Source organism: Zosterops lateralis, assembly GCF_965231275.1.
Source record: "Zosterops lateralis genome assembly, chromosome: 2".
NCBI lineage: Eukaryota > Metazoa > Chordata > Aves > Passeriformes > Zosteropidae > Zosterops > Zosterops lateralis.
This window is the reverse complement of record NC_139763.1, coordinates 13,812,396-13,826,330: the sequence shown is the minus strand read 5'-3', so window position 1 is coordinate 13,826,330 and position 13,935 is coordinate 13,812,396. Positions and strand designations below refer to the sequence as shown.

The window sequence follows — 13,935 nt, the reverse complement described above, 5'->3', positions numbered from 1 at the left end:
TGCTTGGCACAGTCTTCCTCCTCCTCCTCCTCCTCCTCCTCTCTCTCACTTTCAGTTTTCAGTGTAATGAAGAGCAGGAGAACAATATTCTGTAATTAAGGATTCCATTAAGTTGAAGAAAAGAGCAAATGGAGTTGTTTGTTCTCCTAGCTGAAAAAATTTGTCTGGGGTGGGGGTTAGTGGTAGTAGTGTAGAAAGAGAGAGAGGTGGGTGGAGAGACTAAGTCAGGGCTGTTTGTTGAATATACTGTTAAGGACTGTTACCATCCTAATTAATCAAGTTAGAAATTACAGCTGTAGTCGGTTTCCCCCCAATTCTTGTTATCAATTTTCTTCTCTTTTGAGACAAAGCAAATATAAATTTTGTGTTCATTTGTCATTCGTTCTTTGACTTCAGCATCTCTGAAAATAACAATGTAGCACAAAAGACCAGTATTTACCTAGTTGTAATGTGGGTTGCCATGGTGTTTTGCAAATTATTGCAATTATGTTCACCATGCGAGTCGCCCTTGGTAACTGGCGAAAAAACTGATAATCCTGTTTTGAACAAAAGGTCAAATTGCTGAATAGAAAGTCTTGATTAACTAAAAGATGTACAAAGTGGAATTATTTCCTACCATTCAGAAATAGTTCTTGATCGGGTTTGGGGGAGGGGGTGAGTAAGTACATCTGATTACTGAAGTACAAAGCATTGAAAGGATGTTGTCTTGAGCCTTTCATGTAGTCTTAATGGTGGCTTTTTTGTCAAATTTACCCATTTGCGGCATTGAAAGAGGCAGCTGCATTTAAGCTTGAGAGATGGTGCTTTTTCAAGAGTTCAGTGCATGGAAAGTTCTCAGCAGTATCTGCAGTTTACTATTAGACCTTCGGCTATTAAAACTGATGTGCTGCATTTGAGCCCATAGCTCTTGGTGCTTGTAAAACCCTCTGACTGATGATCTAATAAAGTGCTCTTACCGGACAATCTCTGATCAGATACTTTAGGGGAAAAAAAAAATAACCACAGCTCTGAAAAAGGTGGAGGTAGAAACACATGGCTGTACTGAAAAGTTTGCTTTTGTAATCTGTAGTGGAAATGTTAGTAAATAAGACTGTATATTCAGTTTAAATATTTTAAAGGCCCAATGTATTGTTCCAGAATCCATTTTTAGTTACATTTAAAAAGAAAAATAAAGCAGAAAATATTAAATCTTTTTCATAATGATCAGTCTTCAACGGTTACATACAAGTATATAGAGGGAATGGTTTCCTGCACTTGAGTGCTGTGAATTTTTTTTTGTCTTTCCTTTATCATTCTTGGGCGGGTGGTAGGGGAAGGGAGGGAAGAGGTGAGGAGGATTAAGGAGTTTTCTTTTTTAATTATTTCTACTTTTAGTTTTTTTAAATAGCTACCTGGAAATTAATTCTTAAAACTTTGGAGAGCCTGTGTGAGAGCAGCATGAAAGCAAAGTAAACCTGAACAAGTTTGTGGGTTTACATTCTGCATCACCTAGCAACCCCCTGGCTCAGCCAGTTCTCTTGTCTGCCCCCAGTCCTGTTTACAGACCATTCAGACTGCTCTTCGAAACCATGAAAGATATTCAGTTTCATTAGTGCCATTCTCAAGGAGAAAATAATTAAACTTAAATGAACAAACACTGCTTAGTGATGCTTTAAAGTTCTCTAGTTTAAGGTGACCAGACTGTTGAGACCCCTTTCTCTGCCATTACCTTTAACTCTTTTGAGCTCCTCTGAACTTACATACCCATGTGTGTGCGTTACCACATCTATAGTTTTCAGAACTCTGAAAACTCCTTTAGTATTCAGAGATGTTCATAACCTTATTGCAAAGATAAATGCTTCACATAAACAATCTTTTTGTCTCTCTACCATCTTGAAATATATACTAGAGTTGACGAACTTTACTGTAGGTGCCACATGTAACAGCAAAACCTTTGTGTGTTCTATCCTACATCTGATGTCTTGCAGGAAGTTCACCATGACAAATCTGAAAAATTCAAGGACTGTACAAAAATCTGAGGGGAGAAAGAAAATAGCAGAATTGTGTAATAATCGGGGGCAGTACAGTGTTTCTCACTTTCTAACCAAAATAAAGGCATAGTTTTTAAGAAATCTTTTCAGTTCTTACTGTTTGTATGTTGCTAGACTCCTTGGCAAGCAGTACATGGATGGGCTGTATGAGCTCTTTGTGCTTTGTTGATGGTTGACAGACAAAGCAAAATTCTTTCTGAAGCAAGGTACTGTACTTAGTTGTGACCTATTGTAGCCTAAGAGTATGGCTTCCTTTGAGTTGTGTAAATAGGGAGAGTATTTTGGCAGAATGGGCTTAAATATCCTTTTAGAGGTTTTTGCTGTAAGTACAGAAATCCATAAGGCTTCTTTCACTGATCCTTTTTTCAATTTAGTTTACCATGTGTAGTCATTTTAAGTATGTCTTCTCTCAGTTGCTTGCTCAAAGTCCAGTTTAGCTGTTTTCAGTTTGTCTTAAGTGAAATAAAGTTGTTGGTAATAGCTGGGTCTTTTTGTGAGTGATGTGTTAGTGTAAGAACACTTTTTCATCTTTCGCGGCATGTGTTTTGGTGCATAGAACCTTATTTTAGTGAAGATAAGAAGACCAAGGTATTGGATTTGATGTGAAGTAAAGCAGAACATATTTGCTAATTTAGTTTGTAATGTACCACTGTTAAGGTTGGAATTTGTCCACTTGTGGTGCTATTACATGTGCTAAAATGAGGGCCACTGTTTGCATCAAATCTTTCACAAGGGTTTGGAGTGGTCTATTATCCTTTCAGCAGGCTGATGATGGCCTGGGCTTTGCACAAATGAGATCAATAAGTTTCAAATAACATTTATGAAATGACATGTGACTGTACATCTAAAGGTATCTTAAAGAAATCAATTTTTAATAACATGTAAAACTCTCACATTGACCTACAAAATATTTTTCACTTACGTCTTGTTTGATAATTTTGTTTAAAACATTTTTGATGTTAGCTTGAGTGTTTCAGGTCTTGGGGGAGGGGTAAGGCTAGGGTGCATTTCTTGCTTCTTCAGTTATCTCTTGCTTTGATCACATACACACACCTCTAAGACTTCTAGTGGTAAAACTGGTATGACAGATAGTGCTGAGAATAACATTTTCTTGAAAATAATGAAGTTTTCTTTTGATCTTGGATGGTTTCCTCCTTTTTAATTTTTTTTCCAGTTATGGATTAGAATGCAATTCAAGATCTATTATTTTGGAATATTCAGAATTACAAAATACCATTCTTGAAACTCTACAGACTTTCATTTTTAGTGGCCTGTAAATAGGCATTTTATATTCTGTGGCTGACTTTGCCTCACGGCAGTGATGCATTGCTGATTGGACTGTGAGATATACAAGTTCTGAAGTAATTCCTAAAAAGTGTGCTATGGGACAGAATTTTGTTGTGGGTTAAATCCTCTCAAATTTATGGCCATTTTCCTTAAAATCCACAGGGGAGTACTTTGGATGTTTTAGATCAGTGCACTTGGCACCTTCACTTCTCAAATGGCCACCTGGAATCTACATCAGAGCTTTTACCATTGTAGTGTCACCAGTTTTTTTAAGATGGGAGGACATTTTGCCTTCTGAGAAATTCAGGTGGTGTTTACGTTCTCACTCATGCTTTCTTTGAGGTAGGAAGTCAGTGTAGCTACATTGCCTTCAATTGCTGCTTGCGTGGTTGTTTTGGACCTTCTGTCTGCTCCTGTGAAGGTGTAGTTCCGATTGATGCCAGGGGCCTTTGGGGTGGCAGTTCTCCAGTGGGGAACTGAGGCAACAGATACGAGAACAGGAGTATTTTGGAGTGAGTGTCCTCTTTTGGCAGTACTGAGTGTTAAAGTGAGCATTTGCCTTCCACTAGGAAGTTACTGGCTAAGATGCTTCAGTTTGATAGCATCCTTTAATGTGGGTCATGTGATAATAATACTGGATATATAACCAGTCTTCTCCAGGACCTGTACTGCTTTCAAGGAATACACTTTCAAAATCATATTTCCTCATTTCATCTTTCACTTAAGAGGAGATTTTGTGTTTTTCCTAAGAGATCCTGTCTGTCTGTTCATCAGCCTGGATAACGTGGAATGCTAGAGGAGGAGGGTGAACCTCCAGGAAAGGAATTTCCTTTCTTTATAAGAGTTTTTGTTATCCACTCCATCCCACAGCTGAATGCTGATATAGGCCAAAACTCAAGAAGCTCTGAAAATAAGGAAATGCTTAGAAAAGCAATTGAATTCGTACCATCCAACTTCCATTGAAGTGAGGCAGCATGAAATGGAGTGTGAAATGCTGTGGTTACTGTTTACATTTTCCCTAAATTGGATGATCAGGTAACATCAGACTAAAAATACTCACACCGGGAAATGTAACCTATTTTTTTCTGGATGAGAAGCTAGCTACAATATTTATTGTACAGAAAAAGAAAAGTTAATATGAAGTCAATGGCCAAGAGTGAGTTGAGAAAATAGGTCCTTCTCTTGTGATCTGAATAGTCATAATCCCTGCTGGATCTGTGATCAGGTTTCTTAATGCATTATAGTTAGCTTTATGTATTAATTTCAGTTGTTACTGTAATAGTTACTAAAACTATTTGCATTGCCAAAATGTGCACAACACTTAACAAAATATCAGAGAACATAGAATAAGCATTCCCTGGGTAAGGGACTGAAGCTGTAGGGTAAATGTATAAAGAATTTATGCTAACCTAAGATGTTTCACTATTCTAAGCATATGCTGCAATATCTTTCAGCTGCAACAAGCTTGGCAGTGTGTTTTTAACATGGTGCCTATTCCACTTAAAAAGATAAAAGCTCCAGTCAGCAAGCATGAATAGTGGACTCTTGACCCAGTTCCTTTTCTAAAACAATTTATTTGAGGAGTCTGCAAAATATCAAAGGAATTTATTATTCAGAGATGATTTAATGTTACAGTGGTATAAAACCTTAAAATATTCTTGAAAATCATCTTTGTCTTATATACTCAAATTGGAGTACAAATATTTCAACTTAGTTCTAAGATGTTTTTGACTTAAAAGTTTCAGTTATGCCTGACAGAGAGACCTTGCACACATTCTTTGCTGTGAAATTCTATTAGGTTTTAAAATTCTCAGATGGAGACATATCTCTTCTCTAGCAAGGGATCTCTTGAACATAACATTAGGGCTTTTGATTTAGTATGATTTGATCTCCTTGTAGTGACATATTAAAGAAGTGGAGAGAGCTTCTCCATCAAATTTTTGTGGAAGTGAAAAGAAGGCTGGAATGCCTGATACATCAATAACAATGTCTGTCTATATACTACTTTAAGATCTCAATATGTCCAAGCTCTTTAATAGAAGAGGCTTTGCAAATTCCCTAGATTTCCTTCGCGGATAAATTGAGATCTTTCTCATGGTGTCACAGATACCTGTTTTCATTAGTGCTTAGTAACTGATTTGCTTGGAAAATACTAAGCTTTGAAGGATCTTGGAAAAGTTGCTGACCCAGAATTCTGCCTCAGTGATTGTTTTTAACTCCATTACTCCATTTTTTAGGGTTGGTTTGCATGATTCTTGTAAAAATTGTACCTGTTTATTACCTATCAAGGAGATATCCCTTGATAGGAAAAATGCCAAAACAGATAAGATGCTCCTTATAAAGGCTTAATTTCTGATAATTTCTTAATTTCTACGAGGGAAAGGAAGAAAGGAAACCTGATGGCTCATTTTCCAGATAAATTATGCTCTTCTGTGGCAGCATTCGTTTTGTTTCCCTCAAAATATTTTTTCTGGCAAAATGATCTTATAATTTTGTTTTTACAGAGAATTTGCTTAGTCTTCTCTTTCCTGTGCGCAAGAAAGGGGGTGACCATACGGATGGGTTTTTAAACATCATGAGGTGTCCCTTTCATATGTTCATCCAATCTTATATAAATTCAGATAATCTGATCTCCAGGTTGTTTCCATTAGTAGCTGCAAGTTCCAGAGGAGTGGCTGTGCCCCCTCAGGCTGATAAAGTCAGATGTCTTAAGGTGTCACCTGTGAGGAGCCCCCCTGATCTAAGTGTTCTACATCGACTCTGCTTTGGCAGTCTCACAGATGAGTTACTCCATCCATGAGATCATTCAAGCACTGCTCTCTGATGTGTCTTTGTCCTTACTCTGGAGGGACATTCAGGATGAAGCAGCTGTGGGAAGTGCACAGAGCACCAGGGCTCTGCAGAGAGTTGCTGTTCCTGCAGGAGAGAAATGCGTGTTTCTGATTGTACCAATTCTGACCTCAGCAAGTCCTCCATCTGGAAAAACCCTTTCAGAAGTTAAATGAGTCTGTGACTTTCCTGTGTTTACCAGCAGTAGAATTGGTTTGTTTGTAAAAGTGCATCCTCTGAGGTTTTTATCAGGTATATTTCCCCATGAAAATGTGGAGTGTTGCCTGAGGAACCTAAGCTAAGCTGAACTCCACTGAAATGGTGGAATCACTGTCCCTGGAAGTGTTCAAAAGGTGTGGATGTGGCAGCTGGCCTGCTGGGATAATGGCTAGACTCTGAGCTTAGAGGTCTTTTCCAATGATAATGATTCTATGATTCACGTTACTAAGTGGGTAAAGTTTTCTGGTGGAGTCTTATTTCACTATTTATGATAGCATTCCTGACCTGAAGGGATTTCTTCTTGGCATTGTAGCAGTGGCAGGTAGGTGTCACTTAGGTCTGCTTTGTCTGCTGAAATTCCAGTGCATGACACTAGTTCTCACACTGTCATTCAGACTTCCATTGCTGCTGGTGTCTCTCCAAGGTGAGGCAGATGAATTGGATTGTGCCAGTGTTATTACTAGAATGTTTCTTTGTTCTAAGCAGGCAAGAAAGCAGATTAGAAGTTGAAATTACTTCAAAGTAATTTGGTTTCTGGTACACAGCAGAAAAACTTTCCTGACCTTACAGCAAGAGCTCTTTAAGTCAATATTCATATCACCTTTCACGTTGGAAGTGTAAAATCATGATTCTCAAAAGATGTAGTTACTACTGATAGTCAAAACATTGGCCAAAGAATATGCAAACAGAAGTTGTGGTTCTAGTTCCTGACCTGTTGTCTACTAGGAATTACTAGGAAAGTTTGTCTGTTCCCCCAAAAACTCAGCTATTTACAGAAGACAGACAGGTGGGACAGGGAGAACACACCACATGTGTGGAACGAATTATTGCAATTGGAACTGGTAACTTTCAGGTCACTGAGTTAAGTCCTCTGTTGCCATGATGAACTGCCTGATTTAACTTCATAAAATCATCTATCTTTTGATATTGCTTGGCGAGATCGATAGAGTTGCTGGTGTATCCAGTAATGCAGTATTGGTGGAATTTCTCATCCTTCCAGAGGATTTCAAGCCACTTCAGCCAGATTTGCCCTGTTAGGCAAATGGATGTTGTCAGGAAAGCAGGTTTTGAAACTTCTGGTCTTGGAATGAGTAGAAGTAATATGCTTTTGTAGGGATAGTATGAAAAGAAAGGCCAGTATGAAGTGGAAGTGTCCTGATTAGCAACTGACAATGGTACCTGGATCAGAAGATCTTTATTGCATCGTCTCTCACATTCAGCCTTCCAAAAACTGGTTTGCTGATCAGTTACGTGAGCAGCAGACCTAAGCTGGCTGATGAGGATAGAGTGTTCAGGCTGGGTTCCTGTGCTTCTTTTCTGGAGGGTTTGATGATGTGAAGTGATAACTTCAGCTCTGCAGTGCTGGAGACACAGGTTTGGGGTGTAATGTGCTTGGATATGCCAGTCTGAGATTGGACATCATCCACCAAGATCCCATTTTCAAAAATCCACATTAATATTGTCTTCAGTGGGGGAGGAAGATTGCAGAGAAGCAAGCATGGATTACAAGTAAATGCAACTCTGAAGTAACTGATAGTGACTTCTGAATAATTTTCAGTGCTTGCAGCTTTCTGCTTTTTACCGGTGCATTTCTTCATTCCACTTGAACTTTTAAAACGTTATAGTGCCTCAGCATCCAGACTGTCTGAAGGCAGGAACAGATGCAGAACTGAAGTGTCTTAGAGAAGCATATTCAGTGCTCTACTGTAGCAGGCAACCAAGCTACATTGTCAAATGTAATTTGTAAAAATTATTAAGATAAAGCTCAGTAAATGCATGTTGTTGACCCCTGCAACTTCTGTTTGAAAGGCTGTTGCAGAACCACTTGCCTCTGTATTTTGGGGTAATATTCCTAATGCTTGTTGATCATTAGAATGGGAGAGGCTAATTCTCAAGAACAGACTTACAAAGAAACAAAAATTACTTTTGACTTGCAAATTTCTCCCTATTAGCTACAGTTCATGGACTTAATACTCTTCAGGGATTTTCTTTTATATTGGGCATGTATTTCAGGGTTTTTTCACATACTTTTTTATTTTAAAATGCAGTAAGTATTTGTGGGAAGGATGTTTGGAAACGCTAGTTGCTTTTTTTCTGCCCCTCTGTCAACTTGTATTTCATTTCCCACAGTGTTGCAGATACCAAGCAGAACAAAGCTGAAGGTTCCCTATTATGATTTTGTTTGATCTGCTGCAAATTAATTTACAGACTCAGTGATAGCTGCTGGGAAATGAAGGATTGGTTTTGTTTGGTCAGTGAAGATGACAGGCATGGATCAAATAAGGGTTAACAATAATACACTTGAACAGATTGAATCAGAACATAATGCATGTATTGAATTTGATTGCAACATGCATGTCTATGGAAAAGGGTTTTGTTTAAAAGAAATCAAGGCTATGGCTTAATTATCAAAGCAAAACAAGACACATAAAGAGCTACATGTTTCTGATACTGTTTTTTTTCAAAAATAGCTCCCTTCATACAGTTATCTACATGTTTAATTTCCATGCATAATAGCAACAGTTATTGTTGTCATTTGTTACGAGAGATTAACAGATAGCAAGTACAAACGCAAATAAGGCCTGAATAGAGAGGTGACAAAGAAGAAAAGACCTCTTTACTGTTAATTATAACTGGTGGGAAGTCTATACAAATGACATTAACTGTTTTCTATATGAATTGAAGTGACATCCACTTTGTTAGTATCTACTCAACACATTTGGGCATTTTATTGTAGGCAATAACTTAAATCTTCATTTTTTGAATGTAGTTGAGAAATGTACTACTCAGTAAAACTTGTATATTTTGATCATTATTTCTTAGCAGCTGAAAACAAGCATAATAATAAGATGTTGAATTTAAGTGGTTATTTTTATCCTAAGCTATGGTTTTTAGTTTAATCGTGGTGTTTTCAGTCTTTTTTCACCTGTTTTTTGTGACCAGCAGAGCCTTCCAGTGCTTTCTTCAACAGTGACTGCATTAGACTGAAATAATTGCATAAAGAAGCTTGTTTCAAATGTCATTACTCAGTGGTAGTTTGAGAGGACCTTCTATGCATCCCCTTATAAGACAGTAGAAGCTGTACCTTGTGAGTGGCGCAGTCCTTTGTTTCATAATTGTTAGATAAAAAGGCCAACAGGTGGCAGAAAACACAGTTACTTTTATCATTCATTATTTTCATGGTTGTCTGTTTTTGAGTATTCTGTTCAGCTGAAGCTGGGATGCTGCTCCCATTCCAGGCTTTGTTTTTTCAGTTGCAGTTGCATTCCCTAACAAAATATCTTACTATCTGGCAGTTTTCATTATTTGTTTTTGTAATATAACAAATTGTTTCAAAGTTCAGATGTAGTCATTTAATATGTTTTGAGTCATGAATGATCTCTTTGTGCATGCAGAATCTTTTCATAGTTACAGCTGAAACAATTATACTCTTCAACGGGAGCTTTTGGAATGGGTGAGGACACCCTCCACACCTCCCCCTGCCTGGCTGTGTATTTTAAGGTGCTGTTTATGTCAGATTGCTGCCAGATGTTTCATAGGAGGTAGAGATGCCACAGAATAAACCGATTTCCAAACAGAGCATGCCTTTTGTCTCTAAAAATTAACTTAATGCAAAATCTCTGAGAATTCATTATTGTTTTTGTGTTTTCCCTCATGGTGGCTCTAATGATATTCTTGGTACTCATGTACTTGGGTGAGTAGTGCCTGGAGATATCAATGCTGTCCTTGAGTAGCTTTTTTTTGGTAGAAGGTTATTCCATGTATTTTTAAACTGAGTTGTTTAATCAGTGTGAGACAACAAATAGACACCTCTTTCTATTTTAGAGATAAATATTAGGTTAATTTACAAAGCCAGAGCCAAGGCCTGTCTTTTTCACTTGAGGCTCATTTGTGCCTGATGACTTCAGAAGACACAGGTCAGGTGTCTGTTAGGTCAGGCCTCTCACAGTGAGCCATGTGTTGATGAGGTAGCTCAGTCTTGGTGAGCAGTGGCTTATGTTGCTCATGTCAGTTCTGAAGTATTTGTCATAAATAAATTGTACATGACAAGAAAGTGGTATTAGGACTGCTAGGGTAACAGATGTGCAAGAGAACAAATCACAGAAGGTTTTTGAATTCTTTACATTTTCTCACTGTGCAGTTTTAAATGTCATGATTTACATTGGTGATCTACGTAACAATGAAGTTCACACTTGGGATCAGATACACTGATCATACTGTTTCCAACACCCCTTACTTTATTAAGGGGGGATTTCCTCATCCTAAAATCTGTTACATGAATTGCTTTTGGAGATGCTTTTTTCTTTCTCCATTTACGATAAAAGGATCATAGGGTAAGCTGATGGACAACAAGGCATAAGCTTAAACTGGGTATCAGGCTTTTAGATATCAGAGTTGGGTGAAATGGATCTAACTGCATATGTAAATATACTCTTTCCATTCCTGCACTATGGGCTTAAAAACACTTTTCAAGAAATGCCATATACATTGACATTGCCATGGTGTTCTCAACACAGTTTTTCTGGTCTGCCCACATGGACATAAAAGCTCTGCTCTGCAAGGGCAGCAGGAAGTGTTTTGATGGATTTGGCATTGAGTGGGATAATATTGAATATATGACATGGCTGTAGAGATGGTAAAAGAGGAGAGGTCTCTGAAATAAATGAAGTTATTTGGAAAGGACTTGAGGTTTAATCTTTAAAAAGATAAAAGCTAAAACAGTCTTGGAGCACTTCTGAAATTATTCTAGAATATATTTTTAGGTTGAAATCCAAGTGGAAATTAGGTAGACATCATTGCCAGAGCTTAACATTGGGACAGCTTGTCAAAGAGCTAGTGAGAATGGAAGCAAGCAACTTTTTCAGTTGTCCTCTGATTCAAAGCATTTCTGTCAAAGTACCAGGGATCCAGGTATGGAATTAACTTCTTTGCAGGAGCAACAAAAATTCTGGAAATAGGCAAAAATAACCAGTCACTACTCCCAGCAGAGACATCATGAGCCAGTAGTTTGAAATGCAGAGTTTGATAGGGCTGAGCTGCTCAGGATGGTAAAAGCAAGAACTGCTTGAGAAGAGTTGCAGGAAGACTAAGTTGACTTCTCAGTTAACAACAGAAGCTTAAATACTCTGCCAAGTAAGGCAAAGTGAGGAAATGCTAAAAACCCAATCTTAATTTTGTGTCCAATGTACGTATTGACCTAGTAGGGAAGAATAAAATTACAATTCTTGAAAAATAATAAGTATCTTTCTGGAAGCGACTGCTTAATGACCAAATGCTCAGTAGTGTGCTCTAGGCAGACAGAAATTGAGGAGAGAAGGAAGCAGAGAACAAGATAGTAAATCCCATTTTGTTTCTGTATAAATTCATGTTCATCAGTATTCTGAATACAGTGTGCAGTACTGGTTTCATCTCCCTCCCCACTTGTCCCATTTTCCCCCACTCCCACATTTCCAAAAATACCTAGGAGAGATTCAGAGAAGGGAAACAAAGATTTGGAGTGGTTTCCAGGCAAGGAACAACTAAGTAAATGATGACTATGGTTTGGAAAAGACTTTGATTGAAGGTGATGTGATGGAGGTCTATAAAATCATGAGTGGCACAAAGAAGTTGAATGCAGAATGATTTTTCCTAGTCTCTCCTGATGCAAGAACTAGAAACCATTAAAAGAGAAGCTCTGTGTGTGTGTGTTCAAGAAAGATAAAGTACTTTTCCATGTAGTTCTTAGTTGTTCTGCAGGATGTTGCAGATGCGAAAGGTTTACATGAGTTTGAAAAGCACTTGAAGTTCATTGGGGTCCTTAATGCATCATTAATGGATTAATTCAGTCACCACTGAATACAGAGACAATGGTTCAGGTGGTCCTTGAGCTATTTCCAAAAGCTTGGACAATCTTTGGAAGAGTTTCACCATGTCCTTTCCCTTTTGCCAGTCCTTAAGTATCTTCTCTTGGTGGTTCTTAGGGATGAGGTGTGGCATTGTTTTTAGCCTATGGCTGAATCTGGCACAAGAAGTTCATCCCTACCAGTCCTGGAATAATTCCCTCTTGAATAGTCTTAAGAGAAGCCTTTTGCATTCTCTCCCTGAGCTGACATAGGGCAAATGGGCTCAGATATTATTTCATTTTAATTCAGCAAAATGTTTGTTTTTCCTAAATGAATCAGTTTTTGTTGAAGTCTTGGAAGCTTTCTGAAAAAAAAATAAACAAGATATTTAAAAAGAAGAAGAAAGGAAAGCTTCTGGCTTGCATCAGAAAACATAAAACTGTTTGTCCCCTCTAAAGCACAAACAAAGAAATGGCATGTTACTTAAATATTTATTTATTACAAGTCTTCCTGAATGGAGTGGAGTGTCTTCCTGAATGGTCTACATAGCTGGATAAAATACTCCTCTTTTATGTTAACGTTGTTGTAACTGGAGAACAGATGAGCAGAGGTTTCAGTATATTTCAAAGAAGGGATGACTGCAGTGTGTAGTGTGGGATTTTGAAGCAAGAAGACTCCAGCTTTGTTTTCTGCCATTAATTGTGTTTAAACAAGGTCCTTGAAGGACCTCCATCTCTTTATATGTGTTACAGTATCAGATTCACAGAGGATGTTAAAGTTGGGATATTTTTTCTTCCTTGACTATGATTCATTTTTAGGTGGAATTAAAACAAGCTATAACTCAAATTTAGGGTAAAAAAAATGATTTTTTTCTGTGTTCTGCCTTTCTGCAGGGTTGGTTAATATGTGAGGACCCAACGTGCCAGAATCGAACCCGTCGGCTCCCGCTGAGTTTCTCCCGGAGTGGCCCCGTGTGCCAGGCCTGCAGGAGGGCTGTTCTGAGGCCAGAGGTGAGTGTTTTGGGACAAAGCTTGGTCAGAAGTGGAGTGGGATTCTCCTGAAGCTCACCTGGCTCTCAACTCTGCCTTTCAAAGGTAGCAGGATTAAGCAGGAATTTTTAATTGGTTTTATTGGTTTAAAGGGGACTGTTTATGCTTTTCCTGTTCCATATTTAAGCTGCATCCTCATTGCTATGAAGAGAGCATGCCATGCAGCTGCTGTGTTTGGAAATTTTCCAGCTGACAAGCATTTGGTCAGCAAACGAGAATTTGCTGGAATGTCTCTGCCAGAATACAGGTAAATTAACATAGACAAACAAACCCAACCTTCCAAACCAAAACCAGCCACTTGCTTTTCTGCTGACTGGTTCTTACCTGGCTGAATTTGGTGCTGAGAAGCTGGATGTGAACTTTCATGTCACCATCTGGGGATACTCTAAGATGGTATTTTCAGGAGATCAGAAGTTCTGGGTTCTGCACATTTGAATTTGGCTCCACAAAATCTAGAAGCTTTTAAACCTCACAGTGGGCTAGATGGTCTGGTCATCCAGAATTCAAGACTGCCTTGCCTGATGGTTTTCTTGGTTTCTGAGATTAAAGGAAGCTTATTGTTTCATGTTGTAAAATTCTGGTAAAGCACTTCAGTTGGTGAGAAAAGAGAAAGAAAATGAGTTTAACATTGAGAAATCTTAACAATTTACATAAAACAAGCAGAGAGAGAGAAAGATTCCATAAGGAAAATGGGGAATC

The 13,935-nt window shown here is 38.2% G+C and overlaps 1 protein-coding gene across 2 annotated transcripts in view; it reads left to right on the top strand.

The window, feature by feature from the left end:
- Positions 1–13,935, top strand: part of POLA1 (DNA polymerase alpha 1, catalytic subunit) — a 184,728-nt gene that overhangs the window by 109,752 nt on the left and 61,041 nt on the right. For both annotated transcript variants that reach the window (XM_083855217.1, XM_083855218.1), the window contains exon 35: positions 13,081–13,197. In XM_083855217.1, the coding sequence (XP_083711343.1) occupies positions 13,081–13,197 (117 nt within the window). The remainder of the gene's footprint in view (positions 1–13,080; positions 13,198–13,935) is intronic.